Source organism: Engystomops pustulosus, chromosome 1, assembly GCF_040894005.1.
Source record: "Engystomops pustulosus chromosome 1, aEngPut4.maternal, whole genome shotgun sequence".
Taxonomy (NCBI): domain Eukaryota; kingdom Metazoa; phylum Chordata; class Amphibia; order Anura; family Leptodactylidae; genus Engystomops; species Engystomops pustulosus.
The window spans coordinates 169,895,927-169,911,829 of record NC_092411.1 but is presented as its reverse complement, the minus strand read 5'-3'; the positions used below and the strand labels follow the sequence as shown (position 1 = coordinate 169,911,829).

General features: G+C 45.1%; 1 protein-coding gene across 3 annotated transcripts in view; it reads left to right on the top strand.

The window, feature by feature from the left end:
- The window catches only part of LONP1 (lon peptidase 1, mitochondrial), a 562,611-nt gene that overhangs the window by 263,596 nt on the left and 283,112 nt on the right, over window positions 1-15,903 (top strand). For all 3 annotated transcript variants that reach the window (XM_072113845.1, XM_072113844.1, XM_072113842.1), the window contains exon 7: window positions 3,575-3,658. In XM_072113845.1, coding sequence (XP_071969946.1) covers window positions 3,575-3,658 — 84 coding nt within the window. The remainder of the gene's footprint in view (window positions 1-3,574; window positions 3,659-15,903) is intronic.

Genomic DNA, 15,903 nt, shown 5'->3' with positions numbered 1-15,903 from the left:
AGCAATAATGAAAATTCTTTCCAAGCAGCCTAATCCCTGCTTACATATAAAAGCACATGGGTTTCTTGGATGCTTTTCAAAATGAATCCAAAGCACCCTCAAAACATTTCCACTTCAACTCAGTCACTGTAAATGGCACTTTAATACCATATGGAGGTTATGGAGGTGATCTAGCATACCATAGGGCCCTGGGGTATGGAGATATGCAAAACTCCTAATGAAAGCATAGAAGCAGAGCCTTTTTTGGTCTCCAAACGTGCTGTGGATCAGGCCGGATCTGATTGCACTAATACACCAAAATATATATATATATATATATATATATATATATATATATATATATATATATATATATATATATATATATATATATATTCATTCTAAATTGCACTTCAATTTTGTTTTACCCCTGTGAAACATTTAGGCTGTGTCACATGTGGTGACAACATTGCATTTTGAAATGTAATAGAACACCTGAGGAGAGGAGCTTTGCCTATTCAGTGTGTTAACATTTGTATTTACAAAACACAATGGTAACACCATTCATTTACATCATGTAAAAGGAATTCTACCATGAAAATCAAGCATGATAAACCAAGGACACTTACTCATAGATCAAGGCAAAGTGACTGTGGCACTCTTCTTATTTTTGTTGTCCACAGCCTCCTTCCTTCTGAATTATACTAATAAGCCTGAAGATCTCTGGGGGTGTTCCCAGAGCCCCTCGTTGCTGCATATTCACAGGCTTTTATAATGACCAGAACGCCCAACCTCCTGCTCTCTACCGCCTTTGCATGTGTAATGGGGCATGGGAGAACTGCTGTGCTCATTGTAACAGCCTGTGAAAGTACAGCACTGAGTGGCTCTGGAAACACCACAGAGCACTTCATGCTCATTTAAAACCGCTTAGAACTAAATTAGGTTGCATTCACATGTTCCATCTGGATTGCATTTTAAAAAGCAATCCATATTAATTGGTGAGGGGGCAGTCACCTGTTGCAATTACAACTGCATCGCAATCAGCTTTGAGGTGGTTTTAGGTAGTTTAAAATTCAATTTACCAGGTGAAAGACCTAATTACTGAATTTTATGTTGAAGGGGAAACCTGTTCCACAAATGTCATTCACCCGTTAAGTTCATGTCTTTCACCTGTTAAAGAGGACCTTTCACCACCTCACACATGTGAAGATTATCATAACATCCTGTAGGGACTGCTACACAGATTCAGGCGCACTTGGAATTTTCCTTGTAGCCACCACGGTTGCGGAGATATCATTCTGACCATTGTAATCTGTGTTTGGTCAGAGAGGAGGAGCTGCGGCTGGGGGCGTGTGTTATGCTAATTTTCTCTCATACTGTCCAATCAGTGGCAGGCAAAGTCAGAGTAGTTATTATGAATATTGAGCTGTGAGTTTTTTCTATGTTCATCTAATGGTTGTGTTCACACACATTCCGCTACTATACTGTTGACTGTGGGGCACATTTACTTACCCGGTCCATTCGCTATCCTGCGGCACGTTCTCTGCAGAGGATTCGGGTCCGGCCAGGATTCACTTAGTCAGTTCCTCCGACGTCCACCAGGTGTCGTTGCTGCGCTGAAGACCATCAGATTGCATCGGAGTTCACCGTCCTACCCTGGGTAAAGGTAAGCGCATGTCGAGCAACACTTTTTTTTTTTTTTTTTAAATGTGGCGTTTTTTCTGAATCTGTCGGGTATTTTTACGGCTTCGTCCCCCGATTTCCGCTGCGTGCAAAATCCCGGGGCAATTCTGGAAAATCGGAGCTAATTGGAAATATTCGGGTAACACGTCGGGAAAACGCGATTCAGGCCCTCAGTAAATGACCCACATTATGTTTACCATGTCTCGGCAGTTTTGCTTGCGGTTGCATTTATGCAGTGTTTGCGGCAGTAATGATTACACGGCGTTTGCGCCAGTAACGATTGCGCGGCGTTTGCGCTGGTAACGATTACGCAGCGCTTGCGCCGGTTGCAAGTATGCAGGGTTTGCGGCAGTTGTTATTACTCGGCGTTTGTCACGCTTACGCGGCACTTGAGTCACGGTTACGCTTACGCGGCGTTTGAGTCATGGTTACACTTACGCGGCGTTTGCGGTACATTAACACTTAAGCAACAGTTGTGCCATGTTTATGCTTACGCGCCATTTGCTTCATGTTTCCGCTTACGCTGCATTCGCCTTTATGTCGAGTGTGACTTGTGTTTTTGCTTATGTAAATGCCGCTTGCGTTTAGGGCACATTCACACTTACATTTACATGTCATTTGCATTTATGTCTGGTTAGCATCATGTTTACGCTTGTGTGGTATATGAGTTGATGTCTTGTTTGCACTTGCGTTTGCACAGCGTTTGCACTTACGTTTACATTGGATGTGCGTTTACCAATGCGTGTAACGTTGCATTTTTGTAAAAATTGTGTAAATGCAATGTCAACAGAATATTAGAATGTGTGTGAACATAGCCTTTAGATGCAGATAGAGAAATTACATCTCACCACTGACAGTATGAGAGAAGATTAGCATAACAAACGCCCCTAGACCCAGCTCCTCCTCTCTGACCAAACACAGATTTTAATGGTCAGATCTCGTGACTAATGACTCTGCAACCGCAAGGGCTAGAAAGGAAATTCAAAGTGCCTGTGAATCTGTGTAGTAGCCCCTACAGAATGGAACGATAATCTCCATGTAAGTGAATTAGCGAAAGGTCCTCTTTAAATTGACAAAACTGCACCTAAAACCACCTCAAAGCTGATTGTGATGCAGTTGTAACTGCAACGTGTGACTGCAGCCTGAGGGACTCGGCTGGGTCGTATTTTTGTTTAAACAAAAATGAATGTGATCGATAATGAGCACCCAGTGTTTTGTAAGTAAACAATGCAAAACACTGGGTCCTACTAACTGATTGCATGTGTTGCAATGGAAATATATACAGTTAGGGCCAGAAATATTTGGACAGTGACACAATTTTCGCGAGTTGGGCTCTGCATGCCACCACATTGGATTTGAAATGAAACCTCTACAACAGGATTCAAGTGCAGATTGTAACGTTTAATTTGAAGGGTTCAACAAAAATATCTGATAGAAAATGTAGGAATTGTACACATTTCTTTACAAACACTCCAAGTTTTAGGAGCTCAAAAGTAATTGTACAAATAAACATGACATGTTAGATTTGAAAAATAAGTCTTCGCCAGGAAGTTAAAAACCCAGCTTAATTGGTAAGGGGTTACACAACGAGGAATTGTGAAGGGAAAGCCCACATGTGGTGGTTTTATTGCATTATTAAATGCATTGCAAATGCCTGGGGGGGTTCGGGGGTTCGGCAATTGGTCCGATATGGTGTTTGTATTGCGTTTATAAATGCAATACAAACACTACATGTTGCCAACATCCTCAAAAGGATATTTCAAACTCTACTTGAATAGTTTAGTAGTATAAAAGCTAGTAATGCAGTCCCTCATGGTGCAGTTACACAACACGTTTACATTGTGTTTAGAAACGCTTGTGTTTATATTGTGTGTAGATAAATTAAACATTTTTTTTTTCAACATTTTTACAGATTCCCAAGCGGCTATACAAATCTTTGTCACTATTGAAGAAAGAGTATGAACTCAGCAAATTGCAACAGCGTTTAGGTCGAGAGGTAATGGAGGAAACAAAGTTACAATATTGAACATAGATTTATCTATTTTTTTAAAATAATGTATCCCGCAATTTTCTTTTACATCCAGGTAATACCAAGATCACAAATAAACCTAATTTTATCTCACTACCTGTAGCTCCCGGCATTGCCTGGGATATTAAATAACTGCTCTTAGCTATAACAAAATATAACGGGTTAACAAAAAATATTTTATGTATCCATCTTTTTCTCAGACTTTCTCTTTGTGTCTCTCTCTAATTCTCTCTCTCTCTCTCTCTCTCTCTCTCTCTCTCTCTCTCTCTGAATTACTGCCTCTGACCATTTCTGTCTCGGACTGTCTCCTTTTCCAACTGTCTCAGTCTCCGATTGTTTCTGACTGTCAATTTGTCTAAGGGGAGATTTATCAGAACAGATCTCAGCTCAAGTTTCATTGTTCCACAGCTGTTTATAAAATTACAGCAGATCTCTGATTGGTTTCCATGGGAGACTTTAACCCCTTAAGGACCAGGCCCTTTTTCGTTTTTGCGTTTTTATTTTTCACTCCCCACCTTCAAAAATCTATAACTTTTTTATTTTTCCATGTACAGAGCTGTGTGATGGCTTATTTTCTGCGTAACAAATTGCACTTCGTAGTGATGGTATTAAATATTCCATGCCGTGCACTGGGAAGCGGGAAAAAAATTCTAAATGCAGTGAAAATGATGAAAAAACACATTTGCGCCATTTCTTGTGGGCTTGGTTTTTACAGCTTTCACTGTGCACCCCAAATGACATGTCTATTTCATTCATTGGGTCAATACGATCACGGGGATACCAAATTTGTATAGGTTTTATAATGTTTTCATACATTTACAAAAATTAAAACCTCCTGTACAGAAAAAAAATTCTTCATTTTGCAGTGTTCTTGCGCTAATAACTTTTTCATACTTTGGTGTATGGAGCTGTGGGTGGTGTCATTTTTTGCGACTTCTGATGACGTTTTCAATGCTTCTATTTTTAGGACTGTTCGACATTTTGATCACTTTTTATAGAATTTTTTCTATTTTTCAAAATGGCAAAAAAATGCCATTTGCGACTTCGGGCGCTATTTTCCGCTACGGGGTTTAACGCAGTGAAAAACGGTTATTATATTTTGATAGATCGGGCATTTTCGGACACGGCGATACCTAATGTGTTTATGATTTTTACTGTTTTTTTATATTTATATCAGTTCTAGGCAAAGGGGGGTGATTTGAATTTTTATGTTTTTTTAATATAATTTTTTTTTTTTTACTTTTTTTTATTTTTTTTTTTTTACTATTTTACAGACTCCCTAGGGTACTTTAACCCTAGGTTGTCTGATTGATCCTACCATATACTGCCATACTACAGTATGGCAGTATATGGGGATTTTGCATACCATCTATTATAATGTGCAGATCGCACATTATAATAGAAAGCCCCGATCATGACAGCCTGGGATCTTTGTGTGATCCCAGGCTGTCATGGCAACGGATCGCCGCTCCCCGGTGACGTCACGGGGAGTGACGATCGGAGCCAAGATGGCGGCGCCCACGCGCCGCCGGCTCTTTAATGCCGCCGGCAGCTTTGCCGGCGGCAATCAAAGGGTTAACACCCGCGATCGGTGCAAGCACCGATCGCGGGTGTTAGCGACGGGCGTTTGCTTCATTATGAAGCAAACGCCCGGTGAGTATGAAGAGGGCTCAGCCTGTGAGCCCTCTTCATACTCCCCCATGCGCAGTAAGACGTAAGGGTACGTCTTATTGCGCTATGGGGTTAATAGTTTTATCTCAGACATTTCTGACAAATCTCCCTCTATCTATTTATCCCTATCGTTCTTACCTCACACATAAGTTGTCTTGTCTCATTGCCTATAGTAACCAATCAAAGCTCAGAGCTCATATTAATGACCTGTGGCAAAATGTCAACCAATCACGGCTCAGCTTTTAACTGCCACATTAGCAGCAGACAATGTCTCCTGTATATGGTGGTAATAAGTGTATTTTGGAAAGCGCAGTGTGAGAATTTTTGCTAAAAACATAGTCTATGATGTTACATGTGTCATTGTCCGGTAGAGTAAATAACTGTTCTTAACTATAACAAAATAGAATATTTTAACAAAATAATATTTTATGTTTATCCATGTATCTATCTCTCCCTGTCTGTCTCTCCATGACTCTCCCTGCAAGTTTCTCTGTCTCACTTCCCTTGCCTGTTTCTCACTCTCTCTGCCGGTCTCTCCCTCGCTTTGCCCTTGCCCGTCTCTCCCTCGCTTTGCCCTTGCCCGTCTCTCCCTCGCTTTGCCCTTGCCCGTCTCTCCCTCGCTTTGCCCTTGCCCGTCTCTCCCTCGCTTTGCCCTTGCCCGTCTCTCCCTCGCTTTGCCCTTGCCCGTCTCTCCCTCGCTTTGCCCTTGCCCGTCTCTCCCTCGCTTTGCCCTTGCCCGTCTCTCCCTCGCTTTGCCCTTGCCCGTCTCTCCCTCGCTTTGCCCTTGCCCGTCTCTCCCTCGCTTTGCCCTTGCCCGTCTCTCCCTCGCTTTGCCCTTGCCCGTCTCTCCCTCGCTTTGCCCTTGCCCGTCTCTCCCTCGCTTTGCCCTTGCCCGTCTCTCCCTCGCTTTGCCCTTGCCCGTCTCTCCCTCGCTTTGCCCTTGCCCGTCTCTCCCTCGCTTTGCCCTTGCCCGTCTCTCCCTCGCTTTGCCCTTGCCCGTCTCTCCCTCGCTTTGCCCTTGCCCGTCTCTCCCTCGCTTTGCCCTTGCTCGTCTCTCCCTCGCTTTGCCCTTGCTCGTCTCTCCCTCGCTTTGCCCTTGCTCGTCTCTCCCTCGCTTTGCCCTTGCTCGTCTCTCCCTCGCTTTGCCCTTGCCCGTCTCTCCCTCGCTTTGCCCTTGCCCGTCTCTCCCTCGCTTTGCCCTTGCCCGTCTCTCCCTCGCTTTGCCCTTGCCCGTCTCTCCCTCGCTTTGCCCGTCTCTCCCTCGCTTTGCCCGTCTCTCCCTCGCTTTGCCCGTCTCTCCCTCGCTTTGCCCGTCTCTCCCTCGCTTTGCCCGTCTCTCCCTCGCTTTGCCCGTCTCTCCCTCGCTTTGCCCGTCTCTCCCTCGCTTTGCCCGTCTCTCCCTCGCTTTGCCCGTCTCTCCCTCGCTTTGCCCGTCTCTCCCTCGCTTTGCCCGTCTCTCCCTCGCTTTGCCCGTCTCTCCCTCGCTTTGCCCGTCTCTCCCTCGCTTTGCCCGTCTCTCCCTCGCTTTGCCCGTCTCTCCCTCGCTTTGCCCGTCTCTCCCTCGCTTTGCCCGTCTCTCCCTCGCTTTGCCCGTCTCTCCCTCGCTTTGCCCGTCTCTCCCTCGCTTTGCCCGTCTCTCCCTCGCTTTGCCCGTCTCTCCCTCGCTTTGCCCGTCTCTCCCTCGCTTTGCCCGTCTCTCCCTCGCTTTGCCCGTCTCTCCCTCGCTTTGCCCGTCTCTCCCTCGCTTTGCCCGTCTCTCCCTCGCTTTGCCCGTCTCTCCCTCGCTTTGCCCGTCTCTCCCTCGCTTTGCCCGTCTCTCCCTCGCTTTGCCCGTCTCTCCCTCGCTTTGCCCGTCTCTCCCTCGCTTTGCCCGTCTCTCCCTCGCTTTGCCCGTCTCTCCCTCGCTTTGCCCGTCTCTCCCTCGCTTTGCCCGTCTCTCCCTCGCTTTGCCCGTCTCTCCCTCGCTTTGCCCGTCTCTCCCTCGCTTTGCCCGTCTCTCCCTCGCTTTGCCCGTCTCTCCCTCGCTTTGCCCGTCTCTCCCTCGCTTTGCCCGTCTCTCCCTCGCTTTGCCCGTCTCTCCCTCGCTTTGCCCGTCTCTCCCTCGCTTTGCCCGTCTCTCCCTCGCTTTGCCCGTCTCTCCCTCGCTTTGCCCGTCTCTCCCTCGCTTTGCCCGTCTCTCCCTCGCTTTGCCCGTCTCTCCCTCGCTTTGCCCGTCTCTCCCTCGCTTTGCCCGTCTCTCCCTCGCTTTGCCCGTCTCTCCCTCGCTTTGCCCGTCTCTCCCTCGCTTTGCCCGTCTCTCCCTCGCTTTGCCCGTCTCTCCCTCGCTTTGCCCGTCTCTCCCTCGCTTTGCCCGTCTCTCCCTCGCTTTGCCCGTCTCTCCCTCGCTTTGCCCGTCTCTCCCTCGCTTTGCCCGTCTCTCCCTCGCTTTGCCCGTCTCTCCCTCGCTTTGCCCGTCTCTCCCTCGCTTTGCCCGTCTCTCCCTCGCTTTGCCCGTCTCTCCCTCGCTTTGCCCGTCTCTCCCTCGCTTTGCCCGTCTCTCCCTCGCTTTGCCCGTCTCTCCCTCGCTTTGCCCGTCTCTCCCTCGCTTTGCCCGTCTCTCCCTCGCTTTGCCCGTCTCTCCCTCGCTTTGCCCGTCTCTCCCTCGCTTTGCCCGTCTCTCCCTCGCTTTGCCCGTCTCTCCCTCGCTTTGCCCGTCTCTCCCTCGCTTTGCCCGTCTCTCCCTCGCTTTGCCCGTCTCTCCCTCGCTTTGCCCGTCTCTCCCTCGCTTTGCCCGTCTCTCCCTCGCTTTGCCCGTCTCTCCCTCGCTTTGCCCGTCTCTCCCTCGCTTTGCCCGTCTCTCCCTCGCTTTGCCCGTCTCTCCCTCGCTTTGCCCGTCTCTCCCTCGCTTTGCCCTTGCCCGTCTCTCCCTGCCTCTATCCATCTTCACACATAAGCTGTCTTATGCTCATTGCCTATAGTAATTAATCAAAGCTCATATTTATGACTTTTGGCAAAATGTTAACCGATTACGGCTCAGCTTCTCGGTGAAAATTTTGATTCAAAATCTTGTCTATGACGTTCCCTGACTGACGGAGAGCGACAATGCAAATTAAGAGAGTGTAAATGCAATGGTGAAGATTCTTTTAGCGGACATACATACACACCCACACATACATACATTCTGCTTTAAATATTAGACTAGCTGTAGATCAAAAAATATTTTATATGTTTCTATCTCACTCAGACTGTCTCTCTCTGACTGTCTCTAGGGCATTCATTTGACTCGAGGTTGTAGGCTCCATAAAATGACTACGGTAATCCAGGACCTCAACCTTCGTCAGGCAATACATATAAAGCCACATTTTTCCCAAATATATAGACACAATTAAAAGAGATGCCCTAGAGATACCTGCGATTCAGTGATACAATAAATAAACATTAAAACATGAAGAATGATATAAATAATACTTCAAAATAATTTTTACTGTAAACAAGATGTTTCTACGGGGATTATATATTAAAAAAAACATACAGCATTATACGCTTGATCGAGGAGTTCATAAACAGCTGATACAGGCATTCCCCGGGTTACATACAAGATAGGGTCTGTAGGTTTGTTCTTAAGTTGAATTTGTATGTAAGTCAGAACTGTATATTTTATCATTGTAAACCCAGCCAGAACTTTTTTGGTCTCTGTGACAATTGGATTTTTAAAAATGTTGGGTTGTCATAAGAATCAGGATTAACAATAAAGCTTCATTGCAGACACCTCTGATAAATTTTACAGCTGTTTAATGTAGCCTAGGACTAAAGTACAATAAATTACCAATATCCAGTGGTCCGTTTGTAACTAGGGTTGTATGTAAGTCGAGTGTTCTTAAGTAGGAGACTGCCTGTACTGAATTATCAAAATCATTTATTCAGAATACAGCGTTTTTCTCTTAATTTTCTCACTACAGGTGATCCCTTGGTTACATACAAGATAGGTTCTGTAGGTTTGTTCTTAAAGGGGTATTCCGGGAATATGAACGTCTGATACAAAAACCCATGATGCTATAAATAAATGACTGTAACAAAACTCAATATTATTAGTCACAAAATGGAGCTTAAATAGTTTGATTTTATGATTCACAAAATTTTATGGCCTCTCTAAAGTACGCGGAGTTATCACCAAGATGGCCGCCACTGGAAACTGCGAGTCCCAAGATCCTTTAGTTCTCAGTAACTCCTCCTATCTCTTATGCTCTGCTCCCAGTGATGAACTAACAGGTCTTCTTGCTCTGTTATCATAGTAATGATGTGTAACTGCCATCACTGTACATCCCCAAAACACCGGCCATACTGGATGCACTGCAACCAACCGACTACAGCCAAACATAGTGGTGATCACATGATCTGCCCAGGCAGGTACAGGACATGTGATGTGGACATGTGACCGGCGGCCATCTTCTGTCCTGTGTCTGCTCCGCGCAGAGGAAATTAGCGGACTGATTAAAGGGGCAGTAGCATTTTAATTCTTCATTACAGTCTATGTCAACAGCATTTTTCTGCTAAGGAGAGCAAAATTTAAAATAACAACTAATTACATATTCGCTTATATTTTAAGGACCCTTTTTGTATATGAATTATGCCGATTCCTGGAATATCCCTTTGAGTTAAGTATTTATGTAAGTCGGAACGGTATATTTTATAATTGTAGCCCCAGACAAATATTTTTTAGTCTCTATGACAAATGGATTTTTAAAAAAATTGGGTTGCCATAAGAACCAGGATACACAATAAATCTTAGGCTACAATGATCATCTGTAACAGTCATCAAAGGTGTCTGTAGTTAAGGCAAGTCCAGTAATTTACCAACATCCAGAGGTCAGTTTGTAACTAGGGGTCGTCTGTAATTCGGGTGTTCTTAAGTAGGGGGCCGCCTGTAGTTTCCTTTATATTTTCCAATGCATATCTTATCCTTTTCATCTAAAACGACCTCTAGATCTTAACACTTTACCCTCACTTAGCAGTATAGCAACCGCTAACAATAATTTTTGCTATGTATGCCGTTAAGGTTCAAAAAGGTCGCTGTTCTTGATGTTGGTGTATAGTAAGAGTCATTGGGGCCGATTTATCAATCCGTCTGAAAGTCAGAGTATTTGTAGTTGCCCATGGCAACCAATCACAGCTCCCCTTTAAAATATTCATGAGCACTGGTAAAGTGAAAGCTTAATTTCTATAAAGTTTTTATCATGTTCCAAAAATAAATGTTTGGAAGAACTTTGTTTTAATTATACAATCTTACAGTCATGGCCAAAAGTTTTGTGAATTACACAAGTATTATATTTTTACATGATCTGTTGCCCTCTGGTTTTTATGTGTGTTTGTCAGATGTTTTTATCACATACAGAAATACAAATGCAATCTTGAGTAACAAAAGCTTTTATTGACAGAATGAGTTAATGCAGCAAGTCAATATTTGCAGTGTTGACCCTTCTTCCTCAGGACCTCTGCAATTATCCCTGACATGTTCTCAACCAACTTCTGGACCAAATCCTGACTGATAGCAGTCCATTCAATAATGGTTGCATTCTGTCGCAATTTGTTGGTCTTTGTTTGTCCACCTGTCTCTTGATGATTGACCACAAGTTCTCAGTGGGATTAATATCTGGGGAGTTTCCAGGCCTTGGACCCAAAATCTCAGTTTTGTTTCCTGAGCCATTTAGTTATCACCTTTGCTTTATGGCAAGGTGCTCCATCATGCTGGAAAAGGCATTGTTGATCACCAAACTGCTCTTGGATGGTTGGGAGAAGTTGCTCTTGGGGGACATTCTGGTACCATTCTTTATTCATGGATGTGTTTTTAGGCAAGACTGTGAGAGAGCTGATTCCCTTGGCTGAGAAGCAATCCCACACATGAATGGTTCAGGATGCTTTACAGTTGGCATGAGACAAGACTAGTGGTATCGCTCACCTCATCTTCTCCTATCAAGCTGTTTTCCAGATGTTCCAAACAATCGCAAAGGGGATTCAGAAAATTACTTTACCCCAGTCCTCTGCAGTCCACTCCCTGTACCTTTTACAGGATATCAGTCTGTCCCTGATGTTTTTTCTGGAGAGAAATGGCTTCTTCGCTGCTTTCCTTGACACCAGGCCTTGCTCAAAGAGTCTCCGCCTCACAGTGCGTGCAGATGCACTCACACTTGCCTGCTGCCATTCCTGAGCAAGCTCTGCACTGCTGGTAGCCCGATCCCAAAGCTGAAACACTTTTAAGAGACGGTCCTGGTGCTTGCTGTTCGTTCTTGGGCACCCTGGAGCCATTTTTTTTTTTATCTGATTTTATTATGAGACATATTCACAGCAGTCATACAAAATACAATGAGGCAGTAGCATCTGTGTCTTATCACGCGAAACAATGGAATTACAGCGATATAGTGCATGACATATATGTACATAGCAAAAATGAAAAATATCACTTTTACAAAAAACTGCTTCGTCTCCTTTCTTTCTTGCAATACAAATGTGCAATGACATGTGATAATAAGCAAATTACAAGAGCAACACAAAAAAAAGAACAACATAATACAGTACTAAATTGACTAGAGTCTTAACCAACTTCTCTAGTCTCAGCTTGTGACATTTCAGGTAAGTGGTGTGTCAGTCCCTTCTTGTTATTCATATTTCCCTCTCTCTGATCACCCTTGTTATATTCTCAGTCTCCACTCTTTTTCCCTTTTCTCTCCACCGCACCCATAGTCGACCAGCCCTCGTGTCAGGAGGGTATCCCCCCCAGTGGTGAGTTGTAATCTGTCTTCGTCGATGCACTACTACTTTATATTGTAGAAGTTATATCCCTCAATTCCTGTCTCAACCTACGTACGGAATAGTTTGTGTCCCTCGACTCACACCAAGTTCCCCACACTCGAACAAACTTGTCAGGACATTTGCGGTGCTTATACACTAGCTTTTCATATGGTAGTATTTGATTAATTTGTGCTTTCCACATGTTAACGTTTGGGGTATTAGGGTCATACCATCTGAGTGCTATGCACTTTCGGGCCATAAATAGAGTTTCCCTCAGGAAAATGATTTGGTAATGAGACCAATCTTCTTCAGGAAGAAGGCCCAAGAGGCATGCTTCAGGGGACTCGGAGATGGGAATATGTAATAAAGTGGACAAGAAGCTAGTGATGTCCTTCCAGAACTTCTGAATCGGTGGACAGACCCAGCTCATATGCCAGAAGTCTGCTCCGAGCTCACCGCATCGTGGACAGGCGGTCGAGGGAACTCGGCCCATTCTTGCCATACGTACAGGTGTTAGGTAGGCCTGATGGGTGAAATATAGTTGAGTTATTCTATTATTTATTGAGGGGGACACCTTGGTATGGGCAGCGAGTAGTTCGTCAATCGACTCATCCTCTAATGCAGGGATGAGTGTTCTCCATTTATCTAACACTGGTAGTTTGTTGTTGGCCAGCTTTCCCTGAGTGAGGTGGGTGTATAATACCCCTACCCAGAGATAATACCCCTAGGGCCCTGTGTTTTGCATATCCCGATTAACGGGTAGGAGGATATGGGCATCCTAGGGGGTGGAAACTGAGATTCCAGGGCATGTCGCAGTTGTAGGAATCTATAAAAGAAATTTCTCTCAAGTGCAAACTTTTGCTGTAATTCCTGAAAAGAATGAAGAACGTTCGCGTCATATATATCCGCAAGCGTGCGTACGCCTTTGCTTTCCCAAAGGGGGCCCCCCTTCAGCTGTTGTAGCTGTGGTAGAACTGGGTTGTTCCAGAGTGGCATCTCTGCTATGGTACTTGTAAACCCTGTTACTTTAGTCGTAGCTTGCCACACTTGCCTAGCTAGTCTGTGTAGGGGGAATAGGGGCAGTTCTAGGTCAGGATTTGGTACCAGTACTGGCCATAGGCTAGGGACGCCCAAGTGATACAGGAGATGATGTTCTGCATTTGGTAGTGGCTGTTCAATGACCCAGTGTCTAAGATATTTGAGCTGGCCTGCTACATAGTAGAGATAGAAGTCTGGAAGGGCCATTCCCGCCTCGTCTTTGGGACGTTGTAAGGTTGCGAGGCTTAACTTGGCTCTGGATGTATCCCATATGAAGGTGCCTATAAGGCAGTGGTGGCGAACCTATGGCACTGGTGCCAGAGGCGGCACTCAGAGCCCTTTTTGTGGGCACCTGGGCCTTCACCACAGCACACCAGACAGGACACAAAGAATCTTCCTGCATTTCCAAGCAACTTAAAAGATGCTGCCTTCATTCATATATTTAAGTGATACGTACTTTGCTACTTGGGTATGTAGGAAGAGGGAGAATGAGTAGACAGGGACAAATTATCTTTGGAAGACCTTCTGCTGGCCCCACAATTCTCTGTGTATGGAGGAACACTGGAAAGAAGCTAAAATTATGCAAATTTTCCATCTTGTCCTCAGGAAGCCAATATGATCGAATGTTTTTGAAGAACAGGGAGCAATAAGTTACTGCTTTAATTTTTGGTTGCCACATTGCAATGAATAAGGGGGGTTTTGGGTTGCAGTTTAGGCACTCGGCCTCTAAAAGGTTCGCCATCACTGCTATAAGGGAATGTAATGTTTTAAAGAACCTTTTCGGGATCGGTACTGCAGCATGCTGTAATACATATAGGCATTTGGGCAGAATAATTAATTTCACTAAGTTTATTCTACCAGCTGTTGAAAGCGGAAGAGTTTTCCATGCCTTACTCTTGCTTCTAGCAAAAGCCAACAGTGGGTCCGTCACTCTTTTACTTGTATTGTGATATGTCTTAAAAATAGTGATCCCCAAATAAACGAATTCAGTTACCACTTTCAGCCTTTCCACAACCTCAGGTCCCGTCCATGGGGAGGAGCCCAGCGGCATGAACACTGACTTGGACCAATTCACCAGTAGTCCCGAGTATTTCCCAAACTCGCTAATGAGGGAGATTGCATGTGGTAAGGTGGTCTCTGCGTCAGACATAAACAGCACCATGTCATCGGCGTATAACCCGACACGGTCTTTTCTCTCTCCCACTTTTATACCACGGTAAACTGCGTCTTGCCTAAGTCTCAGCGATAAAGCCTCTATTGCCAAGGCAAAGAGGAGCGGGGAAAGCGGACACCCCTGCCGGGTACCCCTATGTAATATAAATTGGTCTGACAATTCCCCGTTAATTAAAAGTTTACTAACTGGCGACGCATACAGGATATCGATCCAAGTGGAGAATCTTGGCCCAAATCCGAACCTTCGTATGCATTGTTTGAGGAAGGCCCACTCAATAGAGTCAAATGCCTTTGCCGTGTCTAGGGAAGCCAGGGCTCGCCCCCTCCCCGTCACCTGTCCTATCTGTGCCGCCACTTGCACCCTTCTTATGTTATCGGACATGGATTTGCCTGGCATGAATCCACATTGATCCGGGTGGACCAAAGAGAGAATTACAGTGTTCAGTCTAGTCGCAAAAATCCTAGTAAGGATTTTGTAGTCAATATTGAGTAATGCTATGGGGCGGTAGGACCCGCAGTCTGTGGGATCCTTTCCTTGCTTTAGGATTAGTATTACCGTGGCCTCATATAGAGAGGGGGGTAAGGCCCTGGCCTCAAAAGCGGCAGAGTACATTTTTTGTAAACGGGGAACAAGAAGGTCTTTGTATCTGGCATACAGTTCTTTGGGGAGTCCATCAGGGCCTGATGCTTTGTTGTTGTTTAAGCTATCTATCGCATCTTCTATCTCTTCTGAGGTTATGGGGCCCTCCAATTGGTTGCGCTGTTCCGGGGTTAGTGATGGGAATTGTATATTCTCTAGATATGCATTAATGTCGTTATCTGTTTTCTCTAATTTGGTATTGTATAGGTCTGTGTAGAATTTCGTGAATCTATTCAGTATTTCTGCATGGGTTTTTAAAAGTGATCCATGTTCATCTCTGACCTCCAAGATAGGTGGGGACATAGTGTGCTGTCTTGCTAAATGCGCTAGTAACTTTGCTGACTGATTACCTAATTCAAACGCGGTCTGCTTGTAGAAAAACAGCTTGTTATCAGCTTTCTCCTTTAGAGCATGAAGGTACAGGCGACCCGTGTGCAGCCATTTGTCTCTGTTTGCCTCAGAAGGATCCTCAATGTACTGTTGCTCTAGGGACTGACATCGTGTTGCTAATTCTGCCTCTTTCTTTACTGATTCCCTCTTAATGAAGGAAATTGCAGATTGTAGGCAAGTACGCATATAGGCCTTTGTTGCTTCCCAGAGCGATGTGTAGGCAGTCTCTGGATTGTGGGCTTGGAAGAATGCATTTAACTGTTCAGGCACCCTGTCTGATGGTCCTATGAGCTCTAACCAGAAGGGGTGGATCATGACCTTATGCATTGTAGAGGCGGAGCGCTTCCCTATGACACAGGTCACTGGTGAATGGTCGGATATGCCTCTGGGATGATAGTGTATGCCTTGTATGTGTGGGATCATGTTTGTAGACCCTACGATGTAATCTATACGGGATAAAGACTTATGGGAGGCACTGTAGCATGAAAAGGTCTTAGCTACCGGGTAGCTCCAGAAATCCGCCCACCCCATTTCT